The following is a 16,000-nucleotide window of genomic DNA, read 5'->3' as shown; positions in this document are numbered from 1 at the left end:
TCTTTTCGCAGTTAATAAATGAGAAAATATATAATGTTGCGTCGTTTTGGATAAATGTAGATGTCAGCTTCGCTTCTACAGTTAAACTACAATTTTACACTACAACTCCCACAACAGGCTTTCCGATCGTGACGTCATGGCGTCATGCACGTCTCCAAACATCCGGTCATGGTTTCAACGTTTCGGCGAACTGAAAAACAGTGAGATGTAAGTAGAAGTAAACTGTGAATAATTATTTCTACAAATGTTCAATTTACATTGTAACATACTATACTAAAAGATGTTTATGTTACTGTTAGTATGTCGTAGTTGTTTGGAAGATAATTCAGGTTTCTAAATGGTGTTGCGTTCAGTAAATGCATGTTTATGTTATGGACGTTTACTTAATTTTTTTTTTTTTAAAAAATGTAGGTAAAACAATCGACAGTAATATGCTAGATTGTCAATTCAATTTGATTTGTCATTTACCATCTTGAAAATTAAAACGATTTTGCATTGTTTGTCTAAAAATGTGAGTTTTAAATAATGAAAACGACGGATTTAAATAATAAGTCATACACGAATGTTGTAAAATCACAACTTACATTATTTCTTGTCTATGTAATACACTAGAGATGAAAAATCAACTTTTGACAAATTATATTTTATACATGCAGACATTTTACATTACATGCTATCCTGAAAACAGCTTTTGTCCTTCTTACACTCATTGACACACTTTCTTTACACAGATCCCTATGGACACCGAAGCAGCTCATCCAGAAGAGGGGGCCAAAACGACTGCTCCGGCCCGAACGAAGAAGCCCGCCATGGAAATCTATGTGCCCAAGAAACGCCAGGTCGAGAATATGGAGAAACCTCAGACAGGAGGTGACAAGAAATCCAGACCCAGGCCCCGGTACACCGACAAGGCGCGCAAGAACAAGAAGGATAAAGCCAAAGCGACAGAGACCCCAAACGGAGAGGTAAAACAGGATGACGGGGGGCGGGAGGAGGGAGATAAAGAAAACCTAAACATGCACGCAGAAAAAGAGGAAGAGTCTAGAGATGATACGGACAATGTATCCAGAACTATGAGCACACCAGAGGACACGGGTAGTGCACTAGAACATGATGGAGTGCCGAAAGAGGAGGAGGAGGAGGGTGAAGGAGAAAACTGGGATTCTTTGTTTAATGATGATGGTGACTGTCTTGACCCACATTTAATGGAGGAGGTAAGTGTTACAAAGATGATTCGATCCTTTCACTGATTTTTGAGGGACTTGTCCCTTTAAAGGGATAGTTCTTCCAAAAAATTGGTGTCGTTAATTACTCACCCTCATGTCGTTCCAACCTCGTAAGACCTTCATTTGATCTAGAATATCTTGATTTGTATTCTGAAGGTCTTACGGGTTTGGAATGACATGAGGGTGAGTAATTAATGACAAAATGTTCATTTTTGGGTGAACTATTCCTTTAACGATGACATGATAAACTAAGATGCATTAGCTGTGGTTTGTGCTCAGGTTTGATTCTTCTTTCTGTTTCAGATGTCTCTTAAGGAGGGGCGCAAGAAGCCGTCTATACAGGATCCGCGCTTCGACTATTATAATTGGACACCAGAGGAGGAAGAGGATGTGGAGCTTCGGGATGATGAGCTGTCACACATCATTGAGATATATGAATTCCCGTCTGAATTCAAGACGGAGGACTTGATCAGAGCCTTCAGCTCGTTCCAGTGCGTGAAACTGATTTTATATTTCATACAGCTTCCTGAACGGAGGTTGATGAAAAGCTAATAAGTGATTAAATTAAGCCAAATGAGGGCTGAAATAGTGACATGTCTTGTCAAATCAAAAGCTGTGATTAAATTAAAGGGACAGTTTATCCAAAAATGAAAATTTGCTCTCCAAGTTGTGGATGAGTTTGTTTGGAGAACAGAAATTTGGCATTACATCACTTGCTCACTAATAGAAAAAAGCTGTATTTGTCAGAAACAAATCCATCGTTAATGTGTTTTAAATTTCAACCATTGCTTCTGGCTCAAATAGTGGACTGTTCATAATAATTTTTTTTTTTGAGAAAGGCATTAGAAAAAAAGGGTCAATATTGAAAGTGAAGAATTTACAGCAGAAATATTTGTATTGTAACTGGAAGTGTTAGTTTATTTGCAATTTACTTTTTTTAAGATATAATATTTCATATACCATGTTTTTATACACTACCAGTCAAAAAAATTTGAACGGCAAGATTTTTTTTTAGAAGTCTTTTCTGCTCACCAAGCCTGCATTTATTTGATCCAAAATTAAAAATAATTTTAAAATTAAATTAAAAAATTAAAAAATTTGATCAGTAAAATTCTAAAATATTTTTACCATTTAACAAAACTGTTTTCTATTTGAATATATTTTAAAATGTAATTTATTCTTTTGATTTCAAAGCTAATTTTTAGCATCACTACTCCAGTCACATGATCTTTCAGAAATCATTCTAATATTCTAAAAACATTATTATTATTATGTTAAAAACAGCTGAGTAGATTTTTTTTTCATTTTTAATTTTATTTTTTTCATTTTTATTTTACTTTTTTTTTTTTGATGAATAGAAAGTTCAAAAGAACAGCATTTATCTGAAATAGAAATCTTTTGTAACATTAAAAATGTCTTTATCATCACCTGTCAAGCATCCTTGCTAAATAAAAGTGTAAATATCTAGACTTTCCAAAAATTATACTGACTACAAGCTTTTGAATGGTATAGTGTATAAAGTTACAAAAGTTTTTTATTTCGGATAAAAGCTGATCTTTGGATTTTTCTATTTATCAAAGAATCCTGAAAAAAAATTACTCAACTGTTTTAAATATTGCTAATAATAATAACAATAATAAATGTTTCTTGAAGACTGGAGTAATGATGCTAAAAAATGTAGCTTTGAAATCACAGGAATAAATTACATGTTAAAATATATTCAAATTGAAAACACTTTTTTCAAATAATAAAAATATTTAAACATTTTACTGTTTTTGCTTTACTTTGGATCAAATAAATGTAGGCGTAGTGAGCAGAAGAGACTTCTTTAAAAAACATTAAAAATTCACTGACTGACTGGTAGTGTGTATTTAACTCTATAACTCTAAAAAAGATATAAATTTTATCTGTTTACTTACATGTCATGTAACAATTAACTGACATCTAATAACCATAAAAATGCCAACGTGTTGTTAAATGACTGAAATAATCATGTTTGTGTTTTTAGACAGAAGGGGTTTGACATCAAGTGGATTGACGACACACATGCGCTCGGTTTGTTCTCCAGTCCGATCGCAGGTCAGTGTTTTTCAGATGTTGTGAATGGCTGAATGATGCTTGTAATGTCTCTGGAGTCAATCGCTGGTTGACCTAGAGGAAAATAACATCATGTTTTTCACTTCAGTGATGTGTTTGAGGACCTGAAACCTCTGTGAAAAAGAAACCAAAGAGTCTGAAGAGTAGAAATGCACTTTTAAAATGTCTACATCAACCAAAATAAAATCCCTGCCCTTTTCTTCTAAATCCGTGTGTGTTTGTGTAGCCCGTGATGCTTTGAGGATGAAGAACCCCATTATGAAGGTCAGGCCTCTCTCCAAATCATCAAACGCTACTAAAGCCAAAGCGCGCAGCTGCTCCGGTACGCCTCGACGCTCTTATTCACGTTTTATCTATTGTGAGCCTGTTTTGAGCATTCATCACAAATTAATTCATAAACCCAGGCTAAATCAGTATTTAATTTTTGCCTGTGTAGATTATCTGCTGCCAGCAAAAGAGCGTCCTCAGACGAGTGCGGCTCTGGCGCGCCGCCTGGTGATCGGAGCTTTGGGTGTGAAGAGTAACCAGACCAGAGAAGAACGAGAGGCAGAGAGGAACAAACTACGGCAGGCGAGAGGTGACGTATTACTCTCAGATCCTTATATTGCTAGACTGATGAAAACAGGGATTTATTTGATCTGTTCTCTCATCAGAACAAAAGCGTTTGGCTGCTAAGCAGCGTGAAGACGCCTGGGAAGGCAAATGAAGACACAGGTTTGTTTATGTGAACTATGAAACATTTTGATTCGATCATCAGAGTTCCGGTCTGAAGTGTTTTATCTCTGGTTTTGGGGTCTAAAGGAGTGGGACCTACTGCATGGACTACTGCCAAACCAGCACAGACTAAACCAAAGCCACAAGAGCAGGGAAACAGATTCTTCGAAGCGAAGTGTGAGAGCCACACACTTCAACAGGGATGTTTTATAATTTTATATCTTTCCTCTCAAGATTCGTTCTGAACTGTGAACTCTTCCCTGTAAATGTCTATGATGGCTGTCAGTTTTGGAAAGACCATTTTTATGTATTTTTGTTAAAGAGCTTGGTGACTATAACAAACTAGATCACATGTCAGTCTGGTTTCACTTTTATTTTGGTTTCATTTTTTTGCTTCAGTAAAGAGAAAACACTTAAGAGCTGATGATGTCTTGCCATCTGTTTTGCTTTAAAAAATTGAGGTTGAGCATCATGGTAGTACTAGTATAGGCATAAATTGCAATTTGAATTGCAATTACAAATTTAACTACAGTAACTATCTTATAAATCCTAATTGAGAATTGGAAAATAAGTAAAAACAGGCTTTTTTTTGGTGAGAATGAGATGACTATAGTCCATTGTCAATATTTTATTTAATCCCAGTCAGGTGTTTTGCAAACCATCAGCACATTCTAACAGAACTTTTTTTTTTTGGTATATGTTCTTTCATTACTACTGTAAATATTGTGCTGTTAGTGTTTATCTCCAAAAGGTTTTGTTGAGGTACTAAATTGACAGACACACCATTTCTCTGATGTTGGTGCACTTGAATTCTCAGCTGTGATCTGAATAAAAATGTTCAAATCTTTCTCTGGAATATCATTCATGTATTGTTAACATACGTCTTGTGTTTTCCAGTACATGCATTTCTTGGCTTTTAACGACAGTTATCATTCATTCACACCAACTATAACACTAATGTTCTGATAATCATTCCAATCGATGAGAAAAGTCCATACCATCTATAATGATAACGTCACAGAGGAACAGTATCGTTCGAATGACTCTCAGAAAGTTTTTTTATAATAGACCTTTTTCACATTTCTAGGTTTCGCAGCAGCGGAAGTCATCATAGTTGGGTAAACCCTTACAAAAATTAACCATGGTTTTATTGTAGTAAAAAGTAGTAACCATGTTTTGTTTTTCTTTGGCGCATTGATTACCATTTGTATAACCAAAGTTTTACTGCAATATACTATGGTTAAACTATGTTTGGTGTAGCAAAACCATGGTTAATCTTATGTTACCATGGTTTAACAATAGTGACCATGTTTTTTGTTTTTTTTTTTTGTAGTAAAACCATGTTTTTTTTTCATGAGGGAACTTCAAAAGCAGTGAATGGGAGAGAACCACAGATATATTTTTTACACAGATCGACCGTTGGTGTGGACGTTTAAACGGGTAAGACACCATATTTAATTTATGATAGGAATGAAACTGAAGCGGTAAGAAATAGATTATAGTATTTACAATGGCAAGCATTTTAAGGTGCTAGAGCATGTTGTTTCATGGAGTGTTTTTTTTTTCATTTGTTGTTAAACAACAGTACAGGACACCGAACACACGACACTTAAGCGCCTCAAGCCTCGTTTTCATTCTTACAAGGAATTAAATATAGCTACCCTGACTAAATTCTGTAGTTATTGTTCTTGCAGTGAACCTTACTAAAGTCCGGCTCAACTTGTGCTGCAAAACTAAACTGATCAACTATCACTAATTACAGGTCTAAAAGTCTGAATTCAAAACAGAAGCCCAAACTGGTGAAAAAAAGGCATGTAAACACATTTGTTTTTAGATCTATTTTATAACCTTTTCAGCATTGAAATACAGAGAATAAATGAATTTGTTAAAATTGAAAAAGAATAAAATAAATATTTTTTATATATATATATATATATTTTTTTTTTTTTTGGTCCCACAAAGCCTTAAATCAAGTTAGTTTTTGGCCCTTTATAGTAAAATGTTTGGGTGGCTTTTTTAGTCACCAACCAGAAGAATAAGCAAAACTAATGGTAATCCTTGCATTTCAAAAACTGGACTATCAACAAAAACACTTTCAGACTGAACAGCGGTCATGTGATTGGATGAGGATTTTGTAATGTTTATTTTGTAGTTTTTAAAAACAAGCAGTAAAAAAAAAGCATACAATTTATATATTTATAACATCATGACTTCCAATAACTTGGGGTGGGAAAAAAAAAAAAAAAAAAAACCCTCAATTCACAGAGTGAGAGCAACAAACGGCTTGAGTTTCAGTACCTGAACACACTCGCGCACACACACATACACAGGACACAAGACCCACACATACACACTTTCAGACAGACTGAAACCCCATTTGATAATCACAGGAGAAAAATTAATCACATTAAAAAAAACTCACTAAATGAATAGAAAGAAAAAGTGAACACGTTAAACAGTGGGAATGTTCCAGCTCAAGATCAAATTAAAAAGGACTAAAAGCAAAAACAAAGGCATTAAAAAAAAAAAAAAAAGACATGGTTACTCATCGAGTTTGAAACACAGTAGTTATTAACACCTGAAGATTTCCTCTAAATGGACCTGTTTCTTCAAAAAAATACTTAAAATGAAAATAAAATAAAAAAATTAATGCAAAAACAGGAAGTGCACGCTCTTGTGAGGAAGTTAGCAGAAGCATTCCCTTGTGTTTCCTGGCCATGAGTCACACTGACACGAGGAAGAGGAGGGACGAAGCATTTGTGGAGGGAAAGGCAGAGTTTGAGTTCAGTCCATCGGCGTTTGTGGATCCAGCAAAAACCAGGAGGAGAAACAAGAGCGTTTGCTTTAGCCACTGCATTTCGTAAAGACAGAAATCCGGCTTCAGAGGAGAGAGAGTCACAGAGCTTGTCAGCTGGACACGAGAAAGAAAACAAAATGAAATAGGAAGAGCAGAAGTCCTTTTGACAGAGGAGAGTGAGAGGATGGAGGGAAGGAGCAGGACGGGCGAGAGCTCAGTCACTTCACTGCGCCTGAAGAGAGATGAGAAAAAACAGTCACATCACTGCATGTGGAAACAAAACTTTTCAAACACAACTTTTGATTAAGCCTTTAAGCAGTGTGCATTTATTTCATTAAGGTTTTTAAAGTACAAACTTTTTACACTCTAGATTTTTTTCATAATTTGTTGATTAAGATACAAATCAAACGCTTTGTGTTTGTATAATTTACAAAAATAAACAGTATGAATTTTACAGAAAAAGCATGTTTGCAAACAATTTTAATCTTCAGTATCAAAAGCTTGATATACATTGTCAATCAGTTAAAAATACATATTGTACACATAAAAATTCACTGAATTTAGTTTATTTTTTTAAAATAATATTTTAAGTATATCATGTGAATATAATGCGTGTGCATGCATGATTAACCAAACATATAAAAAGCTTATTATTCATGTAAAAATCTTTATTTATAGAATGTTACATAATAGAAGTTAAGTGTGATTAACTATTTTTAATATTTTTATTTAAAAAGTTAAGTCTTATGCATATACTTGTAGCATTCAATTTAATGGTTATTAATTTAATATTGCAAATGAAAATTAAATCCTAATCTACTTTATCTTGTTTATAAAGCAATTCAGTTTTCTTTTCAGAAACTTTTTTTCCTTTTTTTTTTTTGGTTTAGCACAACCTTAGTAAGTAAAATTTATTTATATAGCACCTTTCACAGACAAGGAGTCACAAAGTGCTTTACAAACTGTCAATAAACCTTAAAACCATAACTAAAATAAATATAAAAATAAATACAATAAATTCAATAAATAGATTTTTTAAATGTATGCATTATTTTTTTAATTGATTGGCAAAAGCAAATGTTAAAAATAAAAATGCATACCGTTTACTTAACTTCATAATATGTAACATTCTATGGATTATTATAAAAATAAAAAAAAAATTAATATTAATAAAACCCTTAAGAACGTCATTCATCTTAGGAACACAAATTAAGATGTTTTTGATGAAATCAAAGAGCTTTCTGACCCTCCATAGACAGCAACACAACTAATGCATTCAAGGCTAAGAAAGGTGGCAAGGACATCGTTAAAAGTCCATCTGACATCAGTGAATCAGCCGTAATTTTACAAAGCTACAACACCACTAAAGACTATTTTAACAATGTCCTAATTACGTTTCTGTGCCTTGATTAGGACCCTTGTAGGGTCAAAAAGCTCTTGGATTTCATAAGAAATATCTTAATTTGTGTCCCGAACAAGAATGAAGGTCTTACAGATTTGGATTGACATGACAAAACTTTTTTGGGGGGTGAACTATCCCTTTAACTTAAACTAGATTTATAAATTCAAACCTACTTGCCATTAATGGCTGTTCAAACACATAAACAGCACAAACAGAGGTGTGTTTAGTTTGGGTGTCTGTACCTGTTGCCCCTGCGGTGTGGCACCCGGCTGTCCCGCGGCCTGTCCCGTCTGTCCATAATATGCAGCCTGCTGTCTGTAGTATTCGGCCCATGCGGCGCTGTAGTCCGTCTGTCCCGCCGCTGCGGCTCCTGTAGCTTGAGCTCCTCCTGCGGCAGGAGCAGCACCGCCTCCTGCTGCAGCTGTTAGAGACAAGAGACAAGTTTCATCAGCTGAGCTGCCAGCAGATTCATTCACATGCATTCCTCACGCTACATTTACTAAACACAACAAGGAACGAGCACTCGTACCCATCTTTTTGTAGTACTCCTCCCAGGCCTTGGTGTAGTCGGGCTGGGCGGCGCCTGGAGCTGCTTGGCTCTGGTCAGCAGGAGCGGGAGCAGCCGGTTGGGCCGCAGGCGTCTGTCCGGGCATGGCGCCCCCTCCGGGCTGCTGGTAGTACTGTGCGTAATAAGCCGCCCACGCCGCGTTATGATCCGCTGCTGCTTTACCTGAGAGAAATGGACACAAGTTTACTTGAAACTTGAACTTCAACAAAAACAAAACATGCTGTCAAATCGATTAAGAAAAAAAACAAAACAAAAAAAAAAGCAAATTTTCTCTTAAAACTTAATGTATTTTTTTTTTTATTAGAACTGTATAATAAATCATAGCATCTGTTAAACGGTTTTAATCGGTGCATTTCATACATACCATTAATTAAAAACCCACAACTTCAAGATGCAATGTGATCCAAGCATGAGAGCATGAACCGAAATGTGACTGTAGTAGCACGAGACACTCAAGAAGTTTCATTACACACAAAACACTGAAAGTGACTCACTGGGATCGTGTGGCTGCCACTGCTGGTACGCGTTTCCCCAACCCTGAGGATACTGACCGCCAGGAGGACCACCGCTGAAAACACAGAACGACTGTGAACATGTGCAAACACAACCTGGAAAGTCAAACATTAACTCTTTTCTTGAAGCTGATTTGCTATTAAAGCAGTACTGACTGTGGCGGTCCACCAGGGGGTCCAGGCTGGTATGGGTTTGGGTTGTAGGGGCCCATGGGTCCAGCGGGCCCCGGTCCACCTGGTCCAGGTCCAACAGGGCACAGGGGACCCTATGCGAAGCAGCAGACCAATTAAATCCAGCAAACACCAAGCAAGCTCAAGCTTAAAAACGGCGTTTATGTTACCTCGATCTTGTCCTCGATCAGCTGTTTGGCGTGGTCAATCTGCTGAGGAGATCCCCGGATAGTAAACAGTTTGAAGTTGGGGTCGCCGTTTGGCGGAGGCTGGCGCGAGATCTCCACGAAGGCGCCCGTCTGCTGGTTGATGGCCTTCACGTTCTCGCCCCCTCGGCCGATCACCAAACCGCATTTGTGGGCGGGGATTGAAAAGGTCATCTCGCCGCCAGGTGGGCCCCAGTTACCTGGGCCACGACCCCTGCCACGCCCACCCGGAGGCATGCCTGTGCCCGGAGGACCAGGAGGACCCTGACGGACAGAACAGTGATTAATCAATGCAACCAAACAGACAGAATCCAGTCATAAAAACGGAACTAGCTGCATAACACGGACTGTCAGTGAAATGGGCAAAGTTAGGATAAATTAATCAATTTATTTAAGCATTAATCATTAATTTAAAGAATAAAACTTTTTTTTTTTTGTTGTTGTTTAAACAAAAACCTGAGTATAAAGTTGCCTTTGTAGAAACATTTTAAAATATTAGCATTTTATGAATTTAACTGAATAGACACTTTTCTTGATTAAAGTTGCAGCACTTAAACAGAATTCAGAAAAAAACATGACTTTGAATTGGTAAAAAATTCAGATGGCTCTAAAAATTCAGGTTTAATAAGCATATTTTTAATAAATTATAAGTTCCATGATTAGACATGCTTTTAATTGTAATAATAATAATAATAATAATAATAAAAATAATAAATGCATGTTTAAAAAAAAAAAAAAAAAAAAAAAAAAAAAAAAAAAAAAAAAAAAAGGGGGGTGTTTTAACAGACTTGAATACATATTTCGGATATATTCAGATCCGAGCACTTACCCCTCCTCCTTCCTCTCGTACTCTAATGCTCTGCAGAAGGTCGTTGATAATACTGGCGGCGTGTTCGCAGCGGTCTGGAGGACCCATTATGTGAGCGATCTTATCTGGACCGGTACCGTCATCTACAGAGAGAAGAGAAACAAGTGATGCACTATACCATTATAAAACATTATAAACAGTTTAATCTGAACCTGAAAATCTAAACACACCTGGTTTAAACTGTATCCTCACACCAGCATCATTCTGAATCTTCTTGATCATCTCTCCGTTTCGACCAATCACAACGCCCACAGAGTGGCGCGGAACGGGCACCTGTCCAATCAGAATGAAACTATGTCACACTGCGGCTTGTTTGACATTTAAACAAACACTTTAAACGATTAAACTGAACACGCACCTCGATACCTCCACCTATTCTCGAGCCGTACTCATTTCTGTCAAAGCCGGGATGATCCCGCTCTCGCAGAATCTCCTGCACCATTTCACGCGCTTGCTAGAGAGAGAAATGACAGACATGAACCCTAAACATCAAAACCTTAGCGGGCTTGCTAGAGGTACAACAAGTAACAGAACAGACAAAATATGGAAAGAAAACAGGTCAGAGAAGAAGGAAAAAAAAAGTCACACCTGGACTTTGTAAGGATCTCCAATTATGCGCAAAGGTTTGTCCATGTTTGGCCCCTGAGAAGCGTCCTGAATCAAAATCATCTTTACACCAGCTCGCTCCTGAAATGCACATTAATACACAAATTCCAAATTCATATTTAAAGGAATAAATGGTCCAAAAATGGCTTGGTCTGCTCACCAACGCTGCATTTGTGTGATCAAAAATACAGCAAAAACTGTAAATATTGTTAAATATTATTACAATTTAAAAGAACTGCTTTCTATTTGAATACATTGTAAAACGTAATTTATTCCTATGATCAAAGCTGGATTTTCAGCATCATTACTACAGGCTTCAGTGTCACATTAACCCTCAGATATCATTCTAATATGCTGATTTGCTGTCCAAGAAACATTTCTGATTATCAATGCTGAAAACAGTTGAGCTGCTTCATATTTTTGTGGAAACCATGATATTTTTCTTCAAAACAACAGCATTTATTTGAAATTGTAGCATTATAAATGCCTTTACTGTCACATTCAATCAATATAATACATCCATGACGAATAAAAGCATTCATTTCTTTAAAAAGAAAAATGCCAAAGCCCAACTTCCCTTTAACTACCCATTATCCTCTAAATAAAAGCCTCTTTGCACTCACAGATGGACACAAGCTCTACCTGCAGCTGTTTAATGGTCTCTCCTCCTTTGCCGATGACGAGACCCGCTTTTCCTGCCGGAATGATCATTTCCTGCATGTGGCCGCTCCCATTGGTCGACTCGTGGAAGGAGGGAGGAGTGCCCCGTCCCCGAGAAACGATGTCATCCAGCAGCATTTTGGCCTTCCTGCGTAGACAGGTCAAAAGGTCAAAACACCACCAAACAGACCAACACAGCTGTTAAAGAGGTGAGTAAATAAACACATACTGGATGGCTTCAGGGCTGCCGGTGAGAGACACACTCCTGTCTGGAAGACCGCCGCTGTCTAAACACACAAATCAACAAGATCCATCACGCCTCGTACATTTAAACATGCAGACATCGCAAACATAGGATAGAAGTGAACAAAGTTTGAATCAAAGTGTCCATTTGACTCATCTGAACCAGTGTTTGACTTACCTGGAGCAATCTGAACTTTACAGCCAGACTCCTGCTGGATCTTATTGATCTGCTCACCACCCCGACCAATGACTAAAACATACACACATCCTTCACTGTCTGGATAATGACATAAATACACTACCAGTCAAAAGCTTTTGGACAGTAAGAATTTTTTTAAAGAAATCTCATTTATTTGATCCAAATTACAGTAACAACAATAACATTTTTTAATATTTCTACTATTTAAAACAGCGGTTCACTATTTGAATATGTTTTATAATGTAATTTATTCCGGATTTCAAAGCTGAATTTTTAGCAGCATTACTACAGTCAAATGGTCCTTCAGAAATTATTCTAATATTCTGATTTGCTGCTCAAAAAAATGGTTGAAAACAGCAGAGTATATTTTTTTGCAGGTTTCTTTGATTTACAGAAAGTTCAGAATAACAGCATGATGCTGATGTTTGCATCTTTCTATTCATCCCAGAATCCTAAAAATATACATTAAAAAAACAAAAAAAAAAAAAAACATAGCACATAACCGTTTTAAATATTGATAATAAAAGAAAAGTTTCCTGAGCAGCAACTCAGCATATTAGAATGATTTCTGAAGAAAATTCAGCTTTGATCACTGGAAAATTTTTAATTTGTAAATATATTCTAATAGACAACAGTTATTTTAAACAGTAAAAATATTTAACAATATTACTGCTTTTGTTGTATTTCAGATCAAATAAATACAAGCTTGGTGAACAGAAGAGACCTCTTTAAAAAAAAAAAAAAAAAAACACATTAAAAATCTTAGTCCAAAAACTTTAGACTGGTAGTGTAAATAAATCTCAAATCATTTTTTTTTAAATAATACATTACTTGTATGTAAATTAATACATTACTAGTAATAATAAAGTAACTAAAAAGATACGATAAATAAAAGATTGTATTTTTTTTCTTTTGGTTTTGGCAAGAAATATAACCCTCACTGAGATTCACATAGGAAAGCATTAGTATGGACTAGTGCATTATGGGTAATGTGAACTTACTGAGCCCAACCATGCCATCAGGGACTCTGTACTCTTCTGTGATAGATGAGGGACGTACACTACGTAAAGACAAAACAAATGCAACAGTCAGGAAAAGTAGCAGCAGACAAATCCATTTAGTTCTGAGTAACTTGCAACCAGGACGAAGCCTTTACAGAAAAGTTGTGTTATGAAATATGTAGGTGGACTCCATTGGTCTCAGCACCACATCTCACATTAATTTTTGAGAGTGCCGCCATGCATTACGTATTGAAGACACCACATTAAGGTAAAAATAGTTTTAGAAACACCTCAAGACTGTGTTTGTCAGTGGAAACTGAAACCAGCCTAATTATACAGGCCTGTGTAGTTATTCTTGCCTTCTCAAACGCTCAGATCTGAGATCGGTTTTAAAAACTCAGATGAAGCTATCTGTGGTAACGGCTCTGATCAGAGCGCACAAGAGGACCGTCTTACCTCTGCTGGGAAAGGGCAGCCAGCTGGGCTCCGATAGCTGTGGATGAGAAAGGGATAAAATCACTGCTCTAAAAATACACAGACATTTGCTTTGAGTTGCTTTGCTGAAAGTGTCTCTGTGTGTTTGCAAGAGTGAAAAAAAAAAAAAAGCAAAGAAAGCCATACATAGGGCTGAAGCATTGTCTCTGTCAGACGCCATCTTCTTACTTTCAGGCTGATCTGAGAAGATAAAACACAAGAACGGCTCAAAAACAATCTCAGGAGAGTCAGACGGACAGATCCAGAGTGCGTCCTGCTGCCGCCGTACCTCCGTCCTCCAGCGATCGCTTCTGTGCAGCGAAGGGATAACTCTCCGCTCCGCCGTTATTGCTCATGGGGGGGACCCGTGACGTCTCCGCCGATCTTTGCTGCGATCTGGAAAACAAAAAACACAAGTTAAGACAAAAAACACCACACTTATACAGACAAATCAGCATAAAGTTAGCACACTAACCATAAATACTATATAGTACTATAAAATAAGCACAGAGATACAATTAGTTACTTGTCACGTTATACAGTTTCTAGCATAATTATGCATTGCAACACATACACTATAGTTCAACAGTTTAGGTTCGGCAAGATTTTTTTTTTTACATTTTTTAAAAGAAGTCCTTTCACCAAGGCTGCATGTTTTTGCACAAACACACAGAAAAATGTGAAATAATATTAGAATTAAAAGTAACTGTTTTCTAATTTATCACACTGTAAAATGTAATTTATTTCTGTGATGCAAAGCTGAATTTTCAGCATCATTACTCCAGTCTTCAGTGTCACATGATCCTTCAGAAATTATTCTAATATGCTGATTTGCTGCTCAAGAAACATTTCTAATTAATATTTTTAGAATTTATTAATAAATAGTTCAAACAAAGTACTATTTAAGTAGCACTGAGATACGATTAATTATTTGTTACATTACACATTTGCACTGAATGCAATATAAACACTACTGTTCAAAAGTTAAGGGTTGGCAAAAATGTTTTGGTCCCTTCACTCACAAAGCCTGTATTTATTTGCTCAAAGACACAGCAAAAATGTGAAATAATATTACTAATCTAAAACAACGGTTTTCTAATTTATTATATTGTAAAATGTAATTTATTCCTGTGTTCAAAGCTGAATTGTCAGCACCATTACTCCAGTCTTCAGCATCACATGATTCTTCAAAAAACATTCTAATATGCCGATTTGTGGTTTAATAAAACATTTCCTATTATTATAATCACCATTAACGTTATACAGGAATTAACTACTATTTTTTTGCACAAACACGCTATTCTTTGAAATACCTCAGGAAAACAATGTATAAACATAGTAAACAAACAAAGCCAAAAAACAGTGTAATGATATATAACAAGTACCATTGTATATCTATCTAAAACCACTGCTGTACCCGAGTAATTGGCACAAATTGAGTATAAAACACTGTTTTTACCATGAAACCACGGTGCTCGCATGTTTTACAGAATATGTACCTCAATAATACCATGGTACTAGCTTTGCACACGTTTAAATACATGGTTCGTTTTGTTAGGGTACCAAAGTAAAAGAAAAATACCATGGCAATACGACATTTACAATGGTAGCTAACGTTACAGGGTAAGTACTATTAAGATACGCGAACATAAGCACTACATACCACGCTAAACACCAGAGCACCGTGTGCTTACCATGTGCTACCAATTCTGTACCATAGTACCGTATTCGTTTGTAATGAGAAATAGTAACCAGATACGATTATTGTTCAAAATCATACGCGATCTCGGCTCATGCTAGCAGATAATTGTCCCGCACGCCGGCTCATGTGCCCGCGGCCCTGCGCGCTGACCCACAAACGCGGCCCGTTCGCTCCCGCAGTGCGGATCACTCACCTGCCGGGCGCGCTGTACCGCGTCAGCGAACGCGTCTTTCTTGAGTCCACCGGCTCCTAGAGCCGCTCCGGCCCCGGGCGGCGGCACCGCGCTATATTCAGACATGCTGTCCGTGCGGAGGGGTGAAGTGTGCGGGATACGGCGGGGAGGTCTAGGCCGGGCGGAGGTGCGCAGACGCGGGAAGACGAGCGAGACAAACGCATGGGAGGGACAAAAGGCCTGCGGGTCTGAAAGCGGCTTCCTATAGGCGCTCTTAATGAGTGGCTGCTGCGTCGGCCAATCAGAGGGCAGCTGGGGGCGGGCGTAGTTTGAGCATTGGCTCACTGACCCAATGAGCGGTGACGAAAGGAGACGTTTTTTT

General features: G+C 37.1%; 2 protein-coding genes across 2 annotated transcripts; one reads left to right on the top strand and one right to left on the bottom strand.

The window, feature by feature from the left end:
- Nucleotides 1–117: 117 nt before the first annotated feature.
- r3hcc1l (R3H domain and coiled-coil containing 1-like) lies at nucleotides 118–4,878 on the top strand. The gene is made up of 8 exons (XM_051105849.1): nucleotides 118–207; nucleotides 732–1,214; nucleotides 1,530–1,717; nucleotides 3,235–3,305; nucleotides 3,550–3,645; nucleotides 3,760–3,900; nucleotides 3,977–4,037; nucleotides 4,125–4,878. Exons 2-7 carry the CDS (start codon nucleotides 738–740, stop codon nucleotides 4,027–4,029), a joined length of 1,026 nt encoding a protein of 341 aa, XP_050961806.1. The 5' UTR covers nucleotides 118–207; nucleotides 732–737; the 3' UTR covers nucleotides 4,030–4,037; nucleotides 4,125–4,878.
- Nucleotides 4,879–6,923: 2,045 nt separating this feature from the next.
- Nucleotides 6,924–15,835, bottom strand: khsrp (KH-type splicing regulatory protein). The gene is given in 19 exon segments (XM_051118625.1): nucleotides 6,924–7,066; nucleotides 8,479–8,657; nucleotides 8,766–8,966; nucleotides 9,299–9,372; nucleotides 9,473–9,582; nucleotides 9,658–9,957; nucleotides 10,523–10,644; nucleotides 10,732–10,834; nucleotides 10,920–11,015; nucleotides 11,150–11,248; nucleotides 11,810–11,975; nucleotides 12,057–12,114; nucleotides 12,249–12,320; nucleotides 13,271–13,329; nucleotides 13,727–13,763; nucleotides 13,892–13,945; nucleotides 14,034–14,106; nucleotides 14,108–14,140; nucleotides 15,640–15,835. Coding segments are annotated over 19 exon segments (1,950 nt in total). The 5' UTR covers nucleotides 15,745–15,835; the 3' UTR covers nucleotides 6,924–7,057.
- Between the last annotated feature and the right edge of the window lie 165 nt (nucleotides 15,836–16,000).

The sequence above is a fragment of the Labeo rohita genome, chromosome 1 (genome assembly GCF_022985175.1).
Source record: "Labeo rohita strain BAU-BD-2019 chromosome 1, IGBB_LRoh.1.0, whole genome shotgun sequence".
Lineage (NCBI taxonomy): Eukaryota > Metazoa > Chordata > Actinopteri > Cypriniformes > Cyprinidae > Labeo > Labeo rohita.
The sequence above is the reverse complement of the archived record's forward strand: the minus strand, read 5'-3'. Positions and strand labels throughout refer to the sequence as shown.